Raw genomic sequence first — 24,805 nt, 5'->3', positions numbered from 1 at the left:
ATTATTTAATCTTTTTTAGTGTTTTATGCTTATGTTTTGCCTTTCTTTTCGTGGGGCCTAGAGGACTAGCTGATAGTAGTGATCATTTATCGGTATTAATTATGTTCTTTCGTTCATAATATTTTTCAGATTAGACGTAAAGAAACATCATTAGTGGCTCTCAAATTGTAGAGCTAGGGACTTCTTTGAAAGACTTAGCAACTGGTACCCTATAACTTACTAATGTTTATACTTATAGTTTATAACTTTATTTGCTCACCAAAATATATTTTTGTACTGAATTATATGCCTTTTAGGTAAAAGTTAAGATTAACCTTTTCAAGTAAATGAAATTACCAGTTTATCATTGAGAGTTTTAAGACTTACACAGAAATTAGTTTACATATACACATATTTATGTGACCCAATTGGCAGATTATGAACTATGTGCAATCTACAGTTTGTATTTGATTGAAGCTAATCAAAAGCTCAAGTCTATGTAACAGGGTAAAAGATTTCTTATTTACACTAGTAATGAAACTGTCCTTAATTTAGACTTTAACCTAATCTCGCCGACCCGCTTTGACCGGTTTAAAAAAAACAAGCTATGTAACCGACCAGATATATATGAGTTGACCCATTAACCAACCAACTTATAAGATACGATGATTATTTATCTTACTTTAGGATCGTCAAGTTCCAACAAACATGTAAGTTGTTAGGACTTGGGTGTGTGAAAAAAAAAATATGATGAGCAAAATGATTAAGAATAATATAGTTTTTTATTAATACATCAAAAATTGTAAATCTTACACCAATACCATGTCAACTATAAACGTGTAGACTTTAAAAACGAATACAAAAATAGAGTAACATAATAGAAAATAAAGAATAATGAGTTTATCAAATCACACATTTATATCATTCGATTTTCATTCTATCAGCAATCCTTTGGTGGCTCTGCTGCCGCCGGAGCTGCCACCTCCTCTACCGGAGCCTTTACTTCAGTCTCGGCTACCACTTCGTCTTTTTTCTCTTCCTCAGCGACGGTCTCCACAGCAACATCCTTATCTTTCGTTTCCTTCTCCTCCACAACTATGAAAGTTGAGACCTTCTCAAATACAAAGGTAATCGGTCCTTGAACAAGTGTTGGCCCGAATTTGGAACATGCTTCGTGAACTGGTTTTGACCCTGGAAACTCTACAAAATAGATTAAACTTTATTTAAGTAAGCAGCCTAACGGTACTGTCGAAGCATGAAATGAACCTGACCTGATCCATGACGATGTTTCCACGGATTTTCGAGATGAACGAACCACGTCTTGATCTTCTTCTCCGGTTGCTTGAGACATGCAAAGGTTTTTCGGGGGTATGGAGGTGACTGCTAAGAAATCTCAAAAATCTCTTGTTTACAGACACAAAAAGTGGTGGTGGCTCTTATTGAGCATGACCCCTTAATAAGGAGGTGGAGATCTCCTTATATAGAGAGCCTCATGGCCACCATCATGGTACCCTAATGGGCCTAGCCCAGTTAGGGTTACCTCTACAAAAACCCCTCAGCCCAATAACATTGTATTAGTCCATATAATAAAATAAGCCAAACATAATAAATTTAGGGTCGTAAAACCGGGTTTAATACCATACCCCTACAAGCCCCCCAATGTAGCATCTGCCCCGATCCGACCCGACCCAGGTACCCGTTTCTCTGACCCGATCTCTCTCTTTTATGATTTAATATTTATTTATACTTATATTTTACTTTTAATAATAATATATATTTTCCTTCCCGCCTCTTCCTTCTCTCTTTCCGCCTTCTTTTCCCTCTTGTCGCCGTCCCGCCCTTACGCCTTGTTTCCCTCTTTTTCTTCTAACTCTTTGCTTGTCCTTTGTTCCTTCCCGCCTAAGGTTGTCTGCGCAGCTCCACGCGCCAGACCCCTTACAAGGAATCCTGCGTGAAGACCACCTGTTACAGCGATACGCGAGACGAACTCTTCTCGCAGCGCGCTAAGAATTATAATTCTTCTCGCAGCGCGCGAAGAACGGTAGTTCTTCCCGCGACGCGCTAAGGATTTGTAGTTCTTCTCGCAGCGCGCTAAGAATCGTAGTTCATCCCTCGACGCGCGAAGAATTATAGTTCTTCCCGCGGCGCGCTAGGAATTGTAGTTCCTCCCGCGGCGCGCTAGGAATTGTGATTCTTCCCGCGGCGCGCTAAGAAATGTGATTCTTCCCGCGGCGCGCCTTAGCCTTCTCGCGCTAAACCCTTGAGTTTTCTTCTGTTTAATCTAGCCGTTTGCTTTTGTGTTGTCTTATCTTTTGTGCTGTTGACCTAATCTGCTTCATGTCTGAAAAGTTACTTTCGGCGCAGCATGCGCACCAACCCCATTGGTTGGCAGAAAAAGTGACTGACATTATCTTTTGAGATCTGCTTTTTCCTTGCTTGACCGGTACCTTTTTCTGATCCGCCCATGCTTTTTACTATTCCCTGTCAGCCTTTTTCTCTTTTTCCCTGCTGCCATATCTTTTGATATCTTTTGCTTTTGGAATCTTTTACTTTTTGAGATCTTTTCCCCTTTTTCTAGGGATTGTGTTCCCTAGGGTTTCTCTATAAATAATAATAGTATTATTTTTCCTAACACTACACACACAAAACACTTAATCTCTCCTGTTCTCTTGCTCCTTGCTCTCTCTGCCGCCTCCTCTCTGCCTCCGTCTTCCTCCCTGTTCTACCCTGCTTTTCCGGTAATATATATTATATATAATTATTTACTTATTAATTATGCTAACTTATAATCAAGACTTAAAACAAATCATTAAAACAATAATCTTGTTTATAGGTTAACTTGTGCTTGTTTAAAGTTGGTTCTTGCTTTATCTTACACCGCATCGTTTATCAAGTGAGTAATCTCGTACCTAATCCCTTTTTATTTTTAATGTTTTGGGATGTTCATGTGTTCGTACAAACTTGAGTCTTAAACTTGTTTATGAACTTTAGTCGCGCAGTATCCCATGTGTTGAGGACGTTTACTTGGCTGTTTATTTGTATGTTTGTATCATTAACCGCTTTGGTCGGCCTATTCCGAAGTTTTCATGGATCCATTAGATGAACACGGGAGACCTATCGTTTACGGTTTTCTTTGTTTACACTTGCACAGATGTTTTCTCGTTTTTGTGCTCAATTGGGAGCACGGATTGAACTATGAACTATGAGCTATGATCTATTTAGGCTTGATCACAATCTGATTGCACCCTTGTTAAACACCAGACATACACGTGTTGCGCGCAGATTTATTGTTACCTATGTATTGTATTAAACTTGATTTCTCACCAACACGCAAGTGTTTGACGTTTATTTTAACACATGTTCAGGTTTGCAGTAGCTGTTTTGGAGCTTGTGGACACATAGGAAGTTTTCTTTATTTTGGACCTAGATTAAAATGTATCAAGACAAGTTTTTGCTGTTCGAATATTATGATTTATAATATATTGATTTATGATGATTTATGTTATCTTGTGTTTACTCTGCGCGTGCGCGAATGAATGTATTTATTAAATATTGACACCCAATAGTGTCACGAGTAATGAAACAATATGTGGCGCCCCGATGTATAATCCGCCTTTGGTCGGGGTGTTACAGATTGGTATCAGAGCTCGTTGACTTTAGGATAGGTGGTTAGACGTAACGGCCTAGAATACCTAAGAGTCCCTTCTCGCGCATGAGAGAAATCTCATGTTTGCGCGCTTATTGTTAATTACTCGTTGTTTATAAATATGCTCGCGCTTGCGCAGTATATGACTTTATGTTTTATTCCGCGATATTTCGATTTTTATTGATTTTACTTACATATTCGTTTGTGGGATTTGAAAATCCGAAAAGTCATGGTGATACATGAATAGTTGATTTTCAATTTCCATTTACGATTATGTTCTGAGGTTGGAGACTTGAAAAGTCATGGTGATACATGAATTGTCAACCTCCAATACTCATTTTCTTGTAGTTTTATATTGAAGATTGAAAAGTCATGGTGATACATGAATCGTCAATCTCCAATACTCGTTTGCTCGTATATTTTAAATTGGGAATTCGGAAAGTCATGGTGATACATGAATTGTCGATTTCTGATTCGAATTTGTTACCTTTATTAAGTCTGCATTTAGGGTCATTTATTTTACTTTAACTTTTGACAGTAACTGACTCCGTGAAACCAAGCTTTTCGAGGTTATACTTTGCGCTAAAACCAAGATATTAACTAAAATTAAAATTTTTATAGAATGCCTCCGCTATCTCGCCGATTTCAGAGAAGAGAAGCCTCGCGCATGCGTAGACAGCAACGTTCCCAGGAAATGGCCGCCGCAATAGCCCAAGCTTTGAGCCAAAACAATACCAACACCTCTGGTTACAACATTAAATCCTTTAACGCGGGTAACCCTCCAAAGTTCACAGGTCTTGAAGGAGCCACCGTGATGCTCCAGTGGCTTGAGAAAATAGAAAACACTTTCCTCCATACCCAATGCCCCTCAGACAGACGAACCCTGTATGCTTCCAGTGTCCTGGAATCTAGAGCGCTTACATGGTGGAATGGAGTAGCTCATGCGCGTGGCGCAGAAGCTGCTTCCAGCATGCTTTGGGAGGAATTTAAGGAAATTCTGACGCGAGAATTCTGCCCTCCCAACGAAGTTAAGCGCTTGGAGGAAGAATTCTGGAACTTGAAGCAATACAGCGGTGAAGCGCGCGAGTACGCGACGCGCTTCCATGAACTAAGCCTGCTTGTCCCTCACCTTGTTACCCCTTCCCGCCGAGCCATAGAGAAATTCCTTGGGGGTCTCCCCATGGAAATTCAAGATTCTGTATGGGCCAGAAACCCAGTAACCCTCTCTGACGCCATCGAGTTGGCCGCTGTGCTCAGCGACAACCATGTCAGAGCAGGAACCCTGTTCCTGCGGGGAACAGAAAAGACCAAACTCACCAAGACAGCCCCTGAACCAACAGAAACCAAACCAGAACCCTCAAACCGTAACAACCTCAAGCGCAGGCGCAAGGCCTATGCGCTTACCAACCCGCCCATAGTCCAGCAACCCATCTACCAACCTCCAGTTTATGCGCCTAACCCACTGTCAGCCGACACAACACCTCCTATAGTCCACAACTATGCCTTAACCAATCCAGCACTCCCTGCCCTGCCACCTAAGAAACCTTATACAGGAAATCAACCCTTTTGCCCAACCTGTAGACTTCACCACCCAACCCAAACCCCGTGTCGTCAATGTAACCGATGTGGCCGCGTTGGTCACTCTGCTGAGTTCTGTAGAATCCTTCCCGCCAATCCAATTGCGCCAACACCACCAGTCTACCCGCAGAACCCACAACCAACCTACCAAAATCCACGACCCAGGTCGTGCTATAACTGCGGTGATCCCAGTCATTTCCGGAACGCGTGCCCAAGGCTACAAGTTCAGATTACACAAGCGAATCCGGTGAACCAGATTTCGAACCAAGTGACACGCGGACGAGCTTTTAACATAACCGCGCACCAAGCGCAAGCGAATAATGACGTAGTTAATGGTACATTTTTGCTTAACGGATTTTATGCTTCTGTACTTTTTGATACTGGCGCCGATCGAAGTTTTATTTCTCGCGCGTTTGAGCAGAAGCTTGCGCGACCGCGCAACGATTTAAAAGAAAATTTTTCAGTTGAATTGGCTAATGGCGAAACTGTTTTAATTAACTCAGTGATTAAAGATTGCACGCTTAACCTTAACGAAAACGATTTTCTGATCGACCTCATCCCCATGCCTCTTGGAAGCTTTGATGTTATTATTGGTATGGACTGGCTTACGCATAATCGCGCCGAAGTTATTTGCGCCAAGAAGATGATTCGCATACCTCGAGAAAATGGTGATCTTCATATCTACGGCGAGAAACCCTCCAGTGGTCTTAAACTTATGTCTTGCGCCGAAGCCCGAAGGCTCATGCGGAAAAGGTGTATTGCATTCTTAGCCCATGTGGTTAAACCTGCTGAAGAAAAGAAGCTTCGCGATATCCCCATTGTGCGTGACTTCCCTGAAGTTTTTCCCGATGATCTTCCTGGTATCCCTCCCGCTCGTGAAGTCGAGTTCCGTATTGATCTTGTCCCTGGTGCTTCCCCCGTAGCTAAATCTCCTTACCGTCTTGCGCCCGCTGAGATTCAAGAATTGGCAAGTCAACTTCAAGAGTTGACCGCTAAAGGATTCATTCGCCCTAGCTCTTCGCCCTGGGGTGCTCCGGTGTTGTTCGTTAAAAAGAAAGATGGTACGTTTCGCATGTGTATCGATTACCGCGAATTGAACAAACTCACCATTAAGAACCGGTATCCCTTACCGCGTATTGACGACCTCTTTGATCAACTCCAAGGTGCCTCTTGTTTCTCCAAGATCGATCTCCGCTCTGGCTATCACCAGTTGCGCATCCGCGATGAAGATGTTCCGAAGACTGCTTTTCGAACTCGTTATGGCCATTTTGAATTCTTGGTCATGTCCTTCGGTCTAACCAACGCACCCGCCGTTTTCATGGATCTAATGAATCGGGTGTGTAGGCCCTTCCTGGATAAATTCGTGATCGTGTTTATCGATGATGTTCTGGTGTATTCTAAGACCAAGGCCGAGCATGAGCAACATCTCCGATTGGTGTTGCAAAAGCTTAGAGCCGAGCAGCTCTTTGCCAAGCTTTCCAAGTGTGAATTCTGGTCTGATGAAGTACAGTTTCTTGGTCATGTGGTGAACAAGATGGGTATTCATGTCGACCCATCCAAAATTGAAGCAATCAAGAACTGGATTACGCCATCTACTCCTACCGAGATCCGTTCCTTTCTGGGCTTAGCTGGTTACTACCGGCGATTTATTTCGAACTTCTCAAAGATCGCATTGCCTTTAACAGCTCTAACGCACAAAGGTAAACCGTATATTTGGGGCTCGAAGCAAGAAGAAGCCTTTCTAACGCTCAAGCGTTTGTTGTGTGAAGCTCCTGTTCTTGCGCTACCTGAGGGTAATGATGATTTTGTCGTGTACTGCGATGCCTCCAACCAAGGTCTCGGTTGTGTTCTTATGCAACGAGGCAAGGTTATCGCTTACGCATCAAGGCAACTTAAGGTTCATGAAAAGAATTATACAACTCACGATCTCGAACTTGGTGCAGTCGTATTTGCCTTGAAGATCTGGAGACACTACCTTTATGGCACTAAGTGTATCCTCTACACTGACCATAAAAGCCTTCAGCATATCTTCGGTCAGAAGGAACTTAACATGAGACAACGCCGATGGAACGAACTCATCAGCGATTACGATTGTGAGATCCGGTATCATCCTGGTAAGGCTAATGTGGTAGCCGATGCGCTCAGCCGAAAACCCTGCCAGCTTAACTGTATCTTGCCGCGCACGCAGCTTCACTTCGCCCCGATCCAAAGCAACCTTGAATCGCGCATTCGTGACGCGCAGCGCGCATCCATCAGTAATGGTAACCTTCGCGCCGAGTTAGCGTGTGGCGCGGAAGCGCATTTTGTGCCCAATCTGAGTGGAATTCTCTGTTATCTTAATCGCATCTGGATTCCCTTTGATGAGAATCTTCGCGCTGATATCCTGAGTGAAGCGCACAAATCTCGATATTCTATTCATCCCGGCGCTGATAAGATGTACAAGGATTTGCGCATAACTTATTGGTGGCCCGGTATGAAGAAGGATATTGCTGTGTTCGTAGCTAGATGCCTGACTTGTTCTAAGGTAAAAGCTGAACACCAACGCCCGTCTGGTTTGCTCGAACAACCAGAAATTCCTACGTGGAAATGGGAATGTGTAGCGATGGACTTTATTACCAAGTTACCTTTGACAGCAAGCAAACATGATAGCATTTGGGTAATAGTGGATCGTTTGACTAAGTCTGCTCACTTTCTGCCCATTCGTGAAAACTACCGTGTTGAGCAACTCGCGCAGCTTTATGTCAAGGAAATTGTCTGCCGCCATGGTACTCCTTTGAGCATCATATCCGATCGCGATGGCCGTTTTATATCTCGCTTTTGGAAATCTCTCCAATCTGCGCTAGGAACTCGCTTGGACATGAGTACGGCATATCATCCCCAGACTGACGGTCAGTCTGAGCCAACTATTCAAACTCTTGAGGATATGCTCCGATCTTGTGTTCTTGATTTTGGAGGTAATTGGGATTCGCACCTGCCTTTGATCGAGTTCTCTTATAATAACAGCTATCATTCCAGTATCGGTATGGCCCCATTTGAAGCACTTTACGGTCGTAAATGCCGCTCCCCGATTTGTTGGAGCGAAGTGGGTGAAGCTCAAATCACAGGACCCGAACTTGTTCAAGAGACAACCGATAAAATCGCCAAGATCCGTGATCATCTGCTGACTGCCAGAAGCCGACAGAAGAGTTACGCAGATCGTAGGCGGAAGCCTCTCGAATTTCAAGTTGGTGATCTTGTTCTCCTCAAAGTGTCGCCCTGGAAGGGTGTTGTCCGCTTTGGGAAGAAAGGTAAGCTTGCTCCTCGTTATGTTGGTCCATTCAAGATTCTCGCGCGTGTGGGAAAAGTTGCCTACAGACTTGACCTGCCGCCCGCGCTCAGTAATGTGCATCCAACGTTCCATGTATCCAATCTCAAGAAGTGTTTAGCTGACGAGAACCTTCACATTCCACTTGATGAAGTTCAAGTTGATGAATCTATGCATTTCGTTGAGAAGCCTGTTGAGATTATGGATCGCGAGGTTAAGCAAACCAAGCGCAGTCGCATCCCTATCGTGAAAGTTCGCTGGGAGTCCAAGCGCGGAGCCGAGTTTACATGGGAAAGGGAAGATCAAATGAAGATCAAGTACCCACACCTGTTCTCTGCGCAACCTACTTCGAGATAAATTTCGGGACGAAATTTCTTAAAGTAGGGGAGACTGTAGCATCTGCCCCGATCCGACCCGACCCAGGTACCCGTTTCTCTGACCCGATCTCTCTCTTTTATGATTTAATATTTATTTATACTTATATTTTACTTTTAATAATAATATATATTTTCCTTCCCGCCTCTTCCTTCTCTCTTTCCGCCTTCTTTTCCCTCTTGTCGCCGTCCCGCCCTTACGCCTTGTTTCCCTCTTTTTCTTCTAACTCTTTGCTTGTCCTTTGTTCCTTCCCGCCTAAGGTTGTCTGCGCAGCTCCACGCGCCAGACCCCTTACAAGGAATCCTGCGTGAAGACCACCTGTTACAGCGATACGCGAGACGAACTCTTCTCGCAGCGCGCTAAGAATTATAATTCTTCTCGCAGCGCGCGAAGAACGGTAGTTCTTCCCGCGACGCGCTAAGGATTTGTAGTTCTTCTCGCAGCGCGCTAAGAATCGTAGTTCATCCCTCGACGCGCGAAGAATTATAGTTCTTCCCGCGGCGCGCTAGGAATTGTAGTTCCTCCCGCGGCGCGCTAGGAATTGTGATTCTTCCCGCGGCGCGCTAAGAAATGTGATTCTTCCCGCGGCGCGCCTTAGCCTTCTCGCGCTAAACCCTTGAGTTTTCTTCTGTTTAATCTAGCCGTTTGCTTTTGTGTTGTCTTATCTTTTGTGCTGTTGACCTAATCTGCTTCATGTCTGAAAAGTTACTTTCGGCGCAGCATGCGCACCAACCCCATTGGTTGGCAGAAAAAGTGACTGACATTATCTTTTGAGATCTGCTTTTTCCTTGCTTGACCGGTACCTTTTTCTGATCCGCCCATGCTTTTTACTATTCCCTGTCAGCCTTTTTCTCTTTTTCCCTGCTGCCATATCTTTTGATATCTTTTGCTTTTGGAATCTTTTACTTTTTGAGATCTTTTCCCCTTTTTCTAGGGATTGTGTTCCCTAGGGTTTCTCTATAAATAATAATAGTATTATTTTTCCTAACACTACACACACAAAACACTTAATCTCTCCTGTTCTCTTGCTCCTTGCTCTCTCTGCCGCCTCCTCTCTGCCTCCGTCTTCCTCCCTGTTCTACCCTGCTTTTCCGGTAATATATATTATATATAATAATTTACTTATTAATTATGCTAACTTATAATCAAGACTTAAAACAAATCATTAAAACAATAATCTTGTTTATAGGTTAACTTGTGCTTGTTTAAAGTTGGTTCTTGCTTTATCTTACACCGCATCGTTTATCAAGTGAGTAATCTCGTACCTAATCCCTTTTTATTTTTAATGTTTTGGGATGTTCATGTGTTCGTACAAACTTGAGTCTTAAACTTGTTTATGAACTTTAGTCGCGCAGTATCCCATGTGTTGAGGACGTTTACTTGGCTGTTTATTTGTATGTGTGTATCATTAACCGCTTTGTTCGGCCTATTCCGAAGTTTTCATGGATCCATTAGATGAACACGGGAGACCTATCGTTTACGGTTTTCTTTGTTTACACTTGCACAGATGTTTTCTCGTTTTTGTGCTCAATTGGGAGCACGGATTGAACTATGAACTATGAGCTATGATCTATTTAGGCTTGATCACAATCTGATTGCACCCTTGTTAAACACCAGACATACACGTGTTGCGCGCAGATTTATTGTTACCTATGTATTGTATTAAACTTGATTTCTCACCAACACGCAAGTGTTTGACGTTTATTTTAACACATGTTCAGGTTTGCAGTAGCTGTTTTGGAGCTTGTGGACACATAGGAAGTTTTCTTTATTTTGGACCTAGATTAAAATGTATCAAGACAAGTTTTTGCTGTTCGAATATTATGATTTATAATATATTGATTTATGATGATTTATGTTATCTTGTGTTTACTCTGCGCGTGCGCGAATGAATGTATTTATTAAATATTGACACCCAATAGTGTCACGAGTAATGAAACAATATGTGGCGCCCCGATGTATAATCCGCCTTTGGTCGGGGTGTTACACCCAAGTCCAGCGTTGCTCCTGGGCGCGCAAGCGTCTAGGTGGAGCGCTGGACTTTATGAGGTGTGTTAGGCCATGAGGCGGTTTTTTTCCCTTTTCTTCGGCCTTGTCTTTATTGTCTTTGAGTTTTGGGAGGTTTTCTTCATGATGTTGACATGTTGTGGTCTTTTTGATAATGATGGTGCCCTGGCGTGAATGAGATATAGCACGCATTATAACAATAGTGGCGCGAGGCCTGATAAAAGGTAGAGCGCGCATCTCGATAATAATGTAACATAACTTGCGCGCGAGGCAGCTTACGAGTTATGAGAATAATAAAGCTTGCGCGCGAGGCGACTTATGAGCTATAAGAATAATAAAGCTTGCGCGCGAGGCGACTTATGAGCTATAAGAATAATAAAGCTTGCGCGTGAGGCGACTTACGAGCTATAAGAATAATGAAGCTTGCGCGCGAGGCGACTTATAAGCTATGAGTAATGAAGCCTGCGTGAATTGCGGCTTACGAGCTATAATAATAATGATGACTGGCCCACAAGGGCCTCTTTTACGCAGGATGACTATCCCAGCTTGTCTTCAAAATAATAATGGAGGCACAAACGGCCTTAGTAATAATGTTATGGGTGCTTGTGCGACTCGTAGCCGAACATTGGCGCGTGGCCGTTTGGGATATTGTTAGGCTCCCGCCCTAAGATTCGGATGTCTACCATCGTGATAATGCAGTGGTGGTATACCACGATAGTCCCCTAGTTCATTGCTGCTAAATGAGGTTGTCCTTATCCTGATTTGAGATTAGACTATTCTCATTTGCTGTGTCGCTTGCGCATAGGCTTTGGCTTTGTGTTATGCGCCACCGCAGATGTTGCATGCGCGTGCGCGTAGACTTTATGTCCCGCGCCACGCGCAGATGTTGCATGCTCGTGCGCGTAGACTTTATGTCCCGCGCCACGCGCAGATGTTGCATGCGCGTGCGCGTAGACTTTGTGTCCCGCGCCACGCGCATGTGTTGCATGCGCGTGCGCGTAGAGTTTGTGTCCCGCGCCACGTGCAGGTGTTGCATGCGCGTGCGCGTAGACTTTGTGTCCCGCGCCACGCGTAGGTGTTGCATGCGCGTGCGCGTAGACTTTATGTCATGCGCCATACGCAGATGTTACGTGCACTGATGTGATGTGTGAGCATGTGATGCGTGACTGCGCTCAAGCATCATGGTGGTGCGCATGTTGAACGTAGCAGAGCCGCGTTAGGTCTTGTATTCGGCGCGAAGCCGCATGGGTTTATGAGGATTCCCAACCTTTAAGTTTGGCGCTTGGCCTGATGGGTTTATGAGGATTCCCATCCTTTAAGTTTGGCGCGTAGCCATATGGGAAATTATGAGGATTCCCAACCTTTAAGTATGGCGTGTAGCCATATGGGATATTATGAGGATTCCCAACCTTTAAGTATGGCGTGTAGCCATATGGGATATTATGAGGATTCCCAACCTTTAAGTATGGCGTGTAGCCATATGGGATATTATGAGGATTCCCAACCTTTAAGTATGGCGTGTAGCCATATGGGATATTATGAGGATTCCCAACCTTTAAGTTTGGCGCGTGGCCTAATGCGCGCATGCACGGCGATGGAGTGGTGACTCGCGAGCGCGCGTGCGTGGCGGAGGTCTCTTGCGCAAAACCCACATGGTGGTTTCCGCGGTGGTTTCCACGGGCGCTCACGCATGTCGGCGGAATGGTGACCCGCTGGCGAGCATGCGTGGTGGCAGTCTTTTGCGCAAAACCCACATGGTGGAGGTCTTTTGCGCGAAACCCACATGGTGGTTCCCGCGGCGACACATGCATGGCTGCGGAGTGAGAATCCGCGGGCGCGCGTACATGGCGGCGGAAGTCTGGTAATTTTTGGATCTGCAATTTAAGAGTTAGATCTGCAATTTTAAACCTAAAATCCAGGTCTGTAATCTAGATCTAGATCTGTAAATCAGCTCTAGATAGATCTGAAGCTCGGAGCGGATTTAAAACCATCACAGATCCGGAGACTTGATCATTCGAATCAGGCACTTTCTTTTTGCACAGATCTGGAAGCCTCCTTTAGATCTATGGATCTTTTTGAGCTTTAATAGAACAAGCCTTGAAGCCTTTTTCTGTAAACTTCCAGATCTGGGTTTTTCCTGGGAGAGATCTGACAGCCGAGAGGGAGATCGAAGGGTAGTTCGTTGCCGTCCCACGGATGGCGCCAATGTCGAAGCATGAAATGAACCTGACCTGATCCATGACGATGTTTCCACGGATTTTCGAGATGAACGAACCACGTCTTGATCTTCTTCTCCGGTTGCTTGAGACCTGCAATGGTTTTTCGGGGGTGTGGAGGTGACTGCTAAGAAATCTCAAAGATCTCTTGTTTACAGACACAAAAAGTGGTGGTGGCTCTTATTGAGCATGACCCCTTAATAAGGAGGTGGAGATCTCCTTATATAGAGAGCCTCATGGCCACCATCATGGTACCCTAATGGGCCTAGCCCAGTTAGGGTTACCTCCACAAAACCCCCTCAGCCCAATAACATTGTATTAGTCCATATAATAAAATAAGCCAAACATAATAAATTTAGGGTCGTAAAACCGGGTTTAATACCATACCCCTACAGGTACCAAGATATATTATATGTTGTTCATCCTATATATATGGTTAAGAGTTGTTTCCCATGGTGACATATATATAATTTTAGAAGTAGTTTTAAAAGGTGTGTGAGTTTGTCGTAAAAAGTAAATATATGTGATTTGTTGTGTAAAACTGAATAGCAAAAAGTTTCGGTCGTAATTTGGTGGCTAAGCGACGAAAGCTTGATCGCAAAATCTATATTGTTTCGGTCGCAAAGTCACTTGCCACCAGGGTTTAAGTGACTGCCAAACCGGCCACAAAAGGGTATTTGAGACTGTGTTTCGTTTTCTAGCAGCGATTTTTTAGGTACCGATTTTGGAGAGTTCTTCAAGAAATTTGGTAACTCCAGTGGCATTCTTTTTCAAGGCAGCATCCTTAGGTTCCTTAATCAACTCCTGTTAATTATTTAAGTCACAAAACAACATTAATTTAAAAATATTCGAACTTAGATAAAAAAAGCTAAAAATACAAGTAAAGTTAATCACTTGTGGACCTTTATTTGAGTAGCAGAAGCTTCATAGATCTCGATTACTTTAGTTTGGAGTTCACTTTTCTTCTCTTCAAATTCTTTGGTATATCCTTCCTGCATGGACATGCATATATACATATGAGTATAAATATATTCGTAATCAAACCTAAAAGAAACAAAGAGCTAGATCAACCTTAGCTTCATCGAAGGACTTGCAAGCCTCGGCTGCCGCGAGTTTCTTCGTGTTGTTCTTCTCGAAGATCTTCTTAAACTTTGGTACGACTGTAGACTTCCAGTAACCCATCTTCTAATTCGATTTCGATTTATATGATCAAAGTCAACCTACGAATACAAATCCCCACATTCAACTTGATAGCTAGTTATTGTGTTTTGTTTAGACATTATCATAAAGATAAGAACATACCTTAATTAATTAGAAACAAATTCTGTAGTAGTGGGTTGGTATTTTAGAGTTGTTGATGGACAAGAAGAACTGAAGAGACTTAGTGTGTTATATGTGCTTTCTCCTCAACCATATGCACTTATTTTATTCTTATTCTTCCCTTTTTATCCCCACACTTTCCTTTTATTACATGTCTGACCAATTCGAATTAATATGTTAATAAGTTAAAAATCCATATTGTCTTTTGGATCAAGTATCCTAGGATATCTGTTCATTTTTTTTACCTTCTTTCAGATTATATATGGAGCTAAATCAAGAGTTAGCGTAGCCGTATTGAAAGAGGTGAGTTAATATAATAATTTGGGTTACGAGGTGAGTTATGGGGCGCCTGAGCAGCATACGGAAACGTCTTGACAAGCCATAGTAGGTGATTTAACCTAGATCGACCAAACTACATCAATTGTGGGTCTGATCGATTTCGTCATTGAATATTTTCACCAGTTTAGTGATTTCGTAATATTTCCTTTGTAAGAATTAAATAATTTGTCGTCTTAGTTTTCGCTTTTATTTATGTTTCTTATTCACTACTTATTTATATAGCGTCAAAGTTCGAATTCTCGAGGTACCATATTATAATGTTTTCAACATTAATTGTAACATATCAATATTCTTTGAGAAATCTCTGTGTTATATTTCGACATTTCGTGATTCCGCTCTACATGAATTTAAAAAAATATATAATCTAAACATCTATTCTTCCAATCATGCCATTTCCCTAAAAAATTTTATCTTTCCCACAATGCTAAAAAATATAATTTTTTGTTATATTTATAGATACTCAAACATTTAAAAAAAACAAATTAACACTTAAATTATTAGTAAAATTGTGTGATCAAAATGGTGATTGGCATGCCAGCACAATTGCAATGTTGGAGATATTTGATTTGATTTCAAATTGTGTCTAAAGAGCTGGTTGGCAAGTTGGCATTGAATGATTAAAGATTGAAAGAGGGGGGGGGGGGGGGGTGGGGGTTTTCAAACAGCTGGAAGGGAACCCAATTGTGACCTGTGAAGCCAACATTATATGAAACATTGAACAAGAAAGCTTGTCTCCCCAACGTGGGTTAGCTGTGGGTGGGGTTTCAATTTTCATATCTCCGCCGTCAATTTCTCCTGTAATATTCTAAACGTTCCTTGTATCACTAGGATTATAATCAGATCCACATATCTTATATTTAGTGTCATAGTGTCACTGTTAAAGAACACATATATAAAAATGTAATTCCATAACATATAACTTCAAGAGTATAAAGATCCAAAAAGTATTAGGATAAGCTTAAATAACTTATAACATAAAAAAATGCGTTCAAAATTGTAACATGGAGGTCTAATAGAAACGTTCTATCGGAAACAAGGCTTTTGTCACACCCCGACCAAAGGCGGCGGAACATGTCGGGGTGCAACGGATTGTTCATGAACACAAGACACTATTAAAGTGACAATATTTAATTAACTCATTGATTTCATTCAATCACAAAAGTAGCACATCTCGTTTATACAAATAAACACCAAATACAAGAAATAAATATTGTTCATTCTTCTAATAACCTAGCGATATCAAATAGAATGGCGTCTTCAAACTCCAAGTCAAATAATAATCAAACCTGTAACAATGCATAAAATAATATTTGTCAACACGTATGTTGGTTAACAATTTCATACTTTTGAGTATATATATTATATGAGCGAAATCCACAAACGTATATGAGACTATAAATAAAAGCATCAATCGTGGTATATAAAACATATGTAAATGAGGATCCTTTCTAATCGGTAGCAACCGACATACTTGGATAATAAGGTCCTATTCTACTAGCACAAGGCTAAAATAGTTAGGGGAGCGTATGATCATACTTATTGAGGCTCAACAACAACATAAAATTAAACACTCGTGCACGTAAAGCATATGAAACATATAATACACAATAGAGCAAGTATTCTAAGTATCATACACCCTAGAGTTTGTGGTTTGAGGATCGAGTATAATAAATCATTCTTGTTTTGAATAAGTATGCATGTTACCCCCAAAGTATGAAAGTGAAAACGGGGGATGAAATGTACTCACGTTAACTAAGTTACTTGAAAGATTGATTCGTGAATAATCGGAGACCGGTTTAACGAGCAAGACCTAGATTAAACGGGTCTTAAGCTAGTAGATGGTTTTGAAAGCTTTAAAGTAAAATAACTTAACAAGTAACATAAATAATTAAAGTTTGAAGGCAAAAATGTAAACACATAAGGAATTAAAGTAATGATTTTGAAAAGTAAGTTTACTCGAAGTCAGGTCTTGGTATTCTATTTATTAGCTTTTACTTAACCTTTGTTAAGTGAATATTTGGGTATAATTGCAATATTGCAAAGTTAAATAGATACCAAAACGAGACTTTACAAGTGTTCGGATTTGTCAGTTCGAGTCTTGATAATTTGTCAAGCTCGAAGCCGAGGTTTGATGTGTGGGTAAAAGTACACGCTTTAAGTGTTTTATATTGTGTGTTTTACTTGTTTATATGTATCGAACACAAATACTTTGATAGGTTTTATGTTTACAGGTGTGCGAAGCTTAATGGAGCTTAACGGAGCTTAAAGAAGCTAACTTGGAGCATTCATGATGGAGTGGAAATGAAAGTGATGATCTATGAGATGATAGAGAATTGAAATACGAAGACGTGGCTGCAAACGGGGAGGAAAACGGAGTTGAAACGAAGATTTTATGAAGAAAACAGTTTTGGCATAGCAGGACCGTAAAGCAGTCATCACAGACCGTAGCTTACGGTATGACAGTAAGCTACGGTGGCCAGACCTTAGCTTACGGTCTGGTCTGACGGAAAATGGGTTTTTGGGTGATTTTCTTCCATATTTAAAGCCCAAAAACCCTAAAGTCGATATGATTCAATAACCATCAGTTTTGGGACGTCTTGGAGGAGATATTCCACCATCATAACCCATCCTAATCACAAGATTGATCCATGAAATCATTCCTCAACATCATAATCAAGAACATGAAGATCAAGATGCAAGGCTAAAGGCTTCATAACCATCTCCGGGTGTAGGGTTGAGCTGCATGATTAGGTTTTGATATTCTAAACTTGAACTTTGGATTTGGATTTGGTTAATCATTCGGTTGATCAATTATTTGTGTTTACTTTTGTGCTTAAACGGTTTTTCTTAATTGATTGCATAATCTTTTGTCAATTATTGATTTGTGGTCATCAACAATTAGGATTAAGTTCTTTCGTCATTGACCCGTTTATCATTAACCATATTATTGATTTTGTGTTTCAACAAGTAAAACCGATTATCAATTAGATTTTCATTTAACTTTGTCAATTGTACGGATTCAGTTCTGACGATCAACACAGTCAATCGTTAAGTCTTTTGATTTACATATTTTATAAGAAACCGTCCAAAGAAGTTTATCAATTCCTTAACTTGTTGCAAAACCCGAACCCTGGAGTTTGGTTATTTTCATATTATTGTTTACAAACTACTCTTTTAAACCGCTTGACATCGTTTGTCCACTTAGTTAATTAATTATTAAGTATTGAACTTGACTAGCACTTTTCACTGATTCCTGTGGATTCGACACCTTTCTTGCCCTAGCTAGTAAAGTTATTTTATAAATGTTTTTGATTGACCTTTCGGCATCGATCAAGGTTCAAAAATGTTATGAGATAACTCAATGAAATCAAAAGAAGCTTAGCCAAGTGTGTAGTTCTATTAAGAAGAACCTCGACGTCCGTTAAGCGAGTGTTTGGTTTTGTCGGTCCAAACTTGTTATAAGATCAAGTTAGATTCAACATACCAAGTGTTTTGAGAAAACAATTTAAAATTAGTTTATAAAATAGTTTTAGAGAAAATATGAGATTCGGTGGCTCAAAACACACTAGTGTGTCTTAAGCGTGTGAACTTGGTTTAGTTCGGTCCTTGACTCAGAATAAAACCGAGGACATACCCAATACCATAGAAATTATTAAAATGAATTTAGAAATTATAATACACAATTCATACTTGTAACATATTAATAAATCATTTTAAATATAAAGTATTTAACAAGAGTTCAGTTTGGGTTCGGCTCTTGACTCGGAATGAAACCGAAAATGGTGGCCACATATCCAATACCATAGAACTCATTAAAATAAACTTAAAAATAATAATACTCAAATCTTTCATAAAATATGTTAATAATAAAGTATTTAAACAAAAGTTCGGTTTTGGTTCGGCTCTTGACTCGGGATGAAACCGAAATTGGTGGCCAGATATCCAATACCATTGAACTATTAGAAATGATTTGGAAACTAAAAGTAAGCAAGAACTAAACAATATTGATAAGCATAAACAAAATTGACCTTAAGAGGTTGAAGATGAATACTTGGATTTCAGAGAGAGTTTGTAGAAGATGAACAACCAAAGTAGTGTATGGAACCTTGCTTTTATAATGGTAAGAGTATGGTTCATTCAAATAGGGTAAAAATGCATGTGATGGTTAAAATGGTCAAACACGCTTTTGATAATTGATAATAATAGTCTCTAAAGTTTGTTTTAAGTCATTTTTCATCATAAAGAGGTGTTTTAACGTACCGAAAATGATGTTTTCTTGACCCGACATTTGTGAAACATAAACGAACATAAAATCCAACATTTTATTAATAACGACGAATCCGAAAGATCAAAACGGGTTGGGTTTATAATACAAATAAAATGCAAGTTAAACCGAAAAATGACAAATGTTACAGCTTTGTTGATCTTACTAGTGGTGGATCTTCAACAATAGAGTATGGATGGTCCGAAGGTCAAGAGACCAAATTTTTTTTCCTACTCCTTGCTTTGGGTGGTTAATCCGGTTCGGGTAGGGTCAAACAGTAAAAACTCTAGATTTAATCATTCAACTAAAATACTAATTCAATCATTCAACTTATCGTTCTTACACATAAAAATCAATTTTTAAATAAACAAAGACAAGATGCGAGGGGAAAGATAATTATTTCAAAAAGACAAGATGCGAGTGGAAAGATAGGTACCTCAAATTCACATTCAAATAACGAATTCACATAATCAAAACACACATATTCCTCAAGTTCAAACACCAATTCTTCCAATAATTCCAAGCCCTACATACCAAATTTAAAAACGCCGAACATGTTGCTTGCCTAATGTCTGAATTGTAATTCGTGATCACTCGTGACTCGACCCCCTGGTCTAGTGCTCTGAGTCATCTTTGAATGGCCTACTTATGCTTCTATTTGATTTCAATATTTACACTTTAGAACCTAGACAAAAACTCTTTTGCTTTGATTGTTCAATAAGGGTTGAGAATGTGGACTTTGCTAGTTTTTTCCTTTAAAAATCATTTAGACTTAGGTTTATTATGTTTTTTGTTTTTTAAATGGGCTTATAGCATTTACTTTACGTTTATTAGGTAAACGGTTTCCCTTTCTTCGGCTTTAAGAAATTTATAAAACAAACTTCAAGTGTAGGCCAGACACAACTAATATGGATGGGCCCACTAATAATATGAATGGGCTGGACACAAATAGTATCAGACTTTATACATAGATTTTTTTCTTTTTGACTCCTTGAACAAAATTTATCCTAGTAAGCGAAAAAGTCAAATGGGTTGAGGCCCGCCTTGGCCCCTTAAATATTCCGTCCATGGATCTTACACACCCGGATTCAGTCTGATTACCAAAACAATACTAAGGATGACAGTGGAACCCGTATCTGATGGAAAAACCCAAAACCCGGCATAATTGGGACGGAAAAAACCCGTCCAATTAGGGTTTGGGACGGGTTTAAGAAGAGTATGGGAATAGTTTTGAAATTTTTTGTGGGTTTGAGATTTCTAAAATACCCGATTACCTGATAACATTTTCGTTTATCCAATTATATACCCGATATAACTTATATATATATATATATATATATATATGTATATGTATTGGATCATTTCAGAAGTTTTTTTACAGCGATAAGAGACACAACTAATATGGATGGGCCCACTAATAATATGAATGGGCTGGACACAAATAGTATCAAACATTATACATAGATTTTTTTCTTTTTGACTCCTTGAACAAACTTTATCCTAGTAAGCGAAAAAGTCGAATGAGCCGAGGCCCATCTTAGCCCCTTAAATATTCCGTCCATGGATCTTACACACCTGGATTCAGTCTGATTACCAAAACAAGACTAAGGTTGACAGTGGAACCCGTATCCGATGGAAAAACCCGTCCCATTAGGGTTTGGGACGGGTTTAAGACGAGTTTGGAAATAGTATTGAAATTTTTTGTGGGTTTGAGATTTCTAAAATACCCGATTACCTGATAACATTTTCGTTTGTCCAAATATATACCCGATATAACTTATATATATATATATATATAAATATATAGGGGAGGGTTATTTTGAGAACCTTGATGAGTTGTAAGAACTTTAAGAAATCAATATGAACCAAATATTTAATTAAATGAGGATAAAGTATGTGGCTGAGAATAAATCTGATTAAAAAATTAATTTGAAGAGAGAATAAGTATTTTTGATGATTACATAAGTTTAAATGTTAGTTACACAAGTGCAATAAGTCGATTTGGTGTGTAAAAAAATACTGTAATTTTTTGTACATTATTTACACTTACGTATTACACGTGTAAAAAAATTCAAAAAAAATAAAATTGTTACTTTGAGTTCTTTCGAGTTCTTAAAACTCAAAGCGGTTCTCAAAAGAAATCAATCCTACACACACACACACACACACACACACACACACACATATATATATATATATAACATAGGATTGCTGGATCAGCCTCTGCTAAGTCCTACATTTCACCTATGGATTATTAAGTAGAATTTCTTGAACCTTCTAAGGCCTCTAATTCTCAAATAAGACCCAATGGAGAAGAAAATTTAAATATTAACAATGACAATTTAGTCTCAGGTGTCTATCACCAACAAGTCAAAGAGAAAGATACCGTCTCTCAAATGAGTTCTATATATAGGGTAAAGTTGACGTACAAATGAAATTAACGTGCTAAACGTGATAATCAAGTAGAGTAATTATATATACAAGTAGGGTAATTATGTAATTACATCATAGAGTAATTATACATAATTACTCTATGATGGAATTACATAATTAATCTACTTGTATATATAATTACTATACTTGATTCCCACGTTTAACACGTTAATTTCATTTGTATTTGATCCAAACCACATATATATATATATAACTTGGTTAACGGTATGCTTTATGACTGCTATATGAATGCGCCCGTAAGATTTAAGTTGAATGATTAGGTGTAACAATTATTATCATTAGCCATTTATTTTAGCCTTTAGATATTATTAGTAATTCACCTATCAAATTCAAATATTATGATAGTTGATCTCCTTTCATATCGAGGTGAGTATTTGTGAATAAATATTCAAATACCTTAACATTATATTCAAATTTCCAAAAATATTTTGCTGGTATACCCGACGTGTTTTTTTTTTGTCAAACCATATAGAAAGCCCGAAACCTAGCGGGTAAGTACCCGACAAAAACCCGATGGGTTTCGAACGGGCTATGATAATCGGGTATGGGTTTGGGAATCCCTAAACCCGACCCATTTCTATTCATACATAGGTCACCTTATGGGCTAAACCAAGCTATGTGCTCATTTTCATCGTTTATCATGAGCCGTTTACAACATGGGTTTCCGAAGCTCAATAAAAAATGCTTCACTTTTCATGTACCAGAATGGCACAACCCTCCTCTACCTTCTAGTTTATTCGGATGATATTATTTTTACTGGGAACAATCCAACCATGGTGAATCGGGTCATTCAACTGCTTAACAAAGTATTTGTTGTCAAGTATTTTGGGACACTTGATTACTCTATCGAAGTTGAGTGTGTTCTTCAAGGTAACATCATTCTTCTTTCATAAAAGTACACTCATGACCTTATACAATGTACATGATTTACATATGGAAAGCCAATTTCATCTCCTAGGAGCACATCACAATCTGTGCTAATTGGCGAAATCCTCTTCTTTGTAAACCATCAAAATATCGTCAACTAGTTGAATCCTTACAATATGAAACTCTATCCAATATGGATATCACATTTCCTATAAATAAAGTATACCGATACATGCATGATTCATCCAAGAATCACTAGACATCTGCAAAACACATTTTGTACTTAAACAACCACGATTGATCACAGGCTCCTCATTTGTCACAACTCCATCTCCTCATTTGTCACAACACGAGGTCTTGCCATATATATGGGTTCCAACTTGGTTTCTTGGATCGCAAGAACCATAAAACATTTTCTTGGTCATCTACTGAAGTAGAATACAACTCTCTAGCCTACACAATAGCTGAAATAACCTAGTTAGAAGCTTTACGAAAAGAACTTGGGGCTTACACAAAAGATGCTTAAACCCTTTGGTGTGATAATCTTGGTGCAACCTATGTTGTTGCAAATTTAGGTTTTCATGCTAGAACAAAGCATACTGAAGTTAACTATCACTTTGATCGAGAACAAGTTGCAAAAAGAAAACTATTACTGTTGTCGGTCAATTTCTTGCTTAGGATCCTGATGATTATCCTGAATGATATCATGCTGTTCAGGATCCCAAACATGTTTGGAATCCTGAACCTTTATTCGTTTATACTAACCCTTATGCTTGTAAGTTACTCATCGAATAACAATCTAAACGGCTAGTGACTCAGTCTTGCTTAAATATCGGAAGGCCAGTCATGTGGAAGGAAAGAAAAAAGTCTCACAACGGACAAAAGGATAGGGATTCCAGATTTGTCGCATGGTTTGTTATTTTCTTTTTCTATATATTGAGGAAACGATATAGGACACAACACTCAACACTGTACTCTAGACATCTTTGGCAACCAGTTCTCGATGTGTAATCACCTTTTTCATTAATAAATCTTAGGTATGAGGTTAATTTTCCCCTCCCGATGTTTTTTGCCGGAGATCTTCACTAAGATCTATGGTTTTTCCTCACTACATCGTGTGTCAACCATTAACTTTACCACACTTGTTTACCATTTTAGTGAATAACACACTACCTCACTTACTAAGTTTGATCACCTAATTGTTTCAGTAATTTTTGACCAAAACAGGTACAAAAACTACAATTCATATCCACAAAAGATCAAATTGCAGACATCGTTACAAACCCTCTACCAACGCATAGATTCACAAATTTTCACGCTCCAATTTACACGATGTTCCCTGCCCTTTGCTTGTGGAGGAATATTAAAGACAATGCATTTAGAGTAATGCTAGAGGTAGCATTGTGTAAATACATGTTAAGTATATAACCCCATCTCTTATATAAATCCTAATTACAACTATCAATACAATTCTTCTTTTTCTTTAAATCAATGTTTAATGCTTTTGTTTTATATATCAATGATGATTGCTTCTTAGTTTTTCATTATATTTTCATCAAAATAGTTCTTTAGCTATAAAGTTATGATTTCTAACTTAGAATTAACCATGTAACACAAACAATGGTTTAATATTTTAATTTTACACCATGTATATATATGCATGATATTCACTATTATGGGTCAAAATCCCCGTCCAGAATCCTGAGCTATGGTTTGGAATCTTGAATCTCTTATAGGTTCGGTATCCTGAACCTATCAATATTATTTTGTTAATTATACTTGCAGGTTACTCCATGAGAGTTATCGTGTAATGCCCAGTGGACCTCAGAGTACATGATAGGATAACTTCATCCACAATGATCACCACACAATATAATCTCAATAACAGGATTTATCTCACATTTAGTTTACTTTCGTTGTTATATAATTATGGGACTGTTGCGATGGCTAGGAACACAACAATTCACACTCACATCACTCACGTTTGTCGTAACTTAGTCGCCATTACATTCAGTTCTTAAGTTGTAATCCTTTTTACCTAATATACTTTTGAGGCAGGTGATGTTTATCACCCTTCGAGGTTTTAGGCCTGAGATCCCCAGGGAATAAGAGTTTTCCTCGCAACATCTTGTGTTGTTTTACAACTTTTGTTTACACATTTCTTGCAAATTATTGATAAGCATACTACATCACTTTTGTATTTAATCAGAAAATTGCTTTGTTAATATTTAACCAAAATATTCATGAGCCAACTTAATCATTTCAAAAACGTTAATACAAAGTAAGACTTAAAAAAAAATAATTCTAACCACCAAACTGTTTAAAAAGGCGATTTGACTGACTCGACTAATCTAACTCATATGGTTTGTCATTTTACGATACCGCATTTAGTAGTTCCGCACAAAACCAAATGAACATCACCTTAGAACACCCCTACCACACTTTGTCTCATTTAT

The 24,805-nt window shown here is 39.4% G+C and overlaps 1 protein-coding gene across 2 annotated transcripts; it reads right to left on the bottom strand.

Moving 5' to 3' along the window:
- Positions 1 to 780: 780 nt before the first annotated feature.
- LOC143573612 (plasma membrane-associated cation-binding protein 1-like) lies at positions 781 to 14,545 on the bottom strand. 2 transcript variants are annotated; one of them, XM_077058444.1, is made up of 5 exons: positions 14,408 to 14,545; positions 14,177 to 14,325; positions 14,008 to 14,097; positions 13,825 to 13,909; positions 781 to 1,179 (listed from the first exon to the last, which is right to left on the bottom strand). In XM_077058444.1, the coding sequence occupies exons 2-5, from the start codon at positions 14,285 to 14,287 to the stop codon at positions 920 to 922; spliced, it is 546 nt and encodes a 181-aa protein (XP_076914559.1). In that variant the 5' UTR covers positions 14,288 to 14,325; positions 14,408 to 14,545; the 3' UTR covers positions 781 to 919. The 2 variants fall into 2 exon arrangements, with proteins under 2 accessions (XP_076914559.1, XP_076914560.1); XM_077058445.1 differs by having other exon boundaries at positions 14,404 to 14,538.
- Positions 14,546 to 24,805: the final 10,260 nt, after the last annotated feature.

The sequence above is a fragment of the Bidens hawaiensis genome, unplaced genomic scaffold (assembly GCF_021521415.1).
Source record: "Bidens hawaiensis isolate Kalapana, Puna unplaced genomic scaffold, B.hawaiensis_p1.1 tig00026597_1, whole genome shotgun sequence".
In the NCBI taxonomy this organism is placed as follows: domain Eukaryota; kingdom Viridiplantae; phylum Streptophyta; class Magnoliopsida; order Asterales; family Asteraceae; genus Bidens; species Bidens hawaiensis.
The sequence above is the reverse complement of the archived record's forward strand: the minus strand, read 5'-3'. Positions and strand labels throughout refer to the sequence as shown.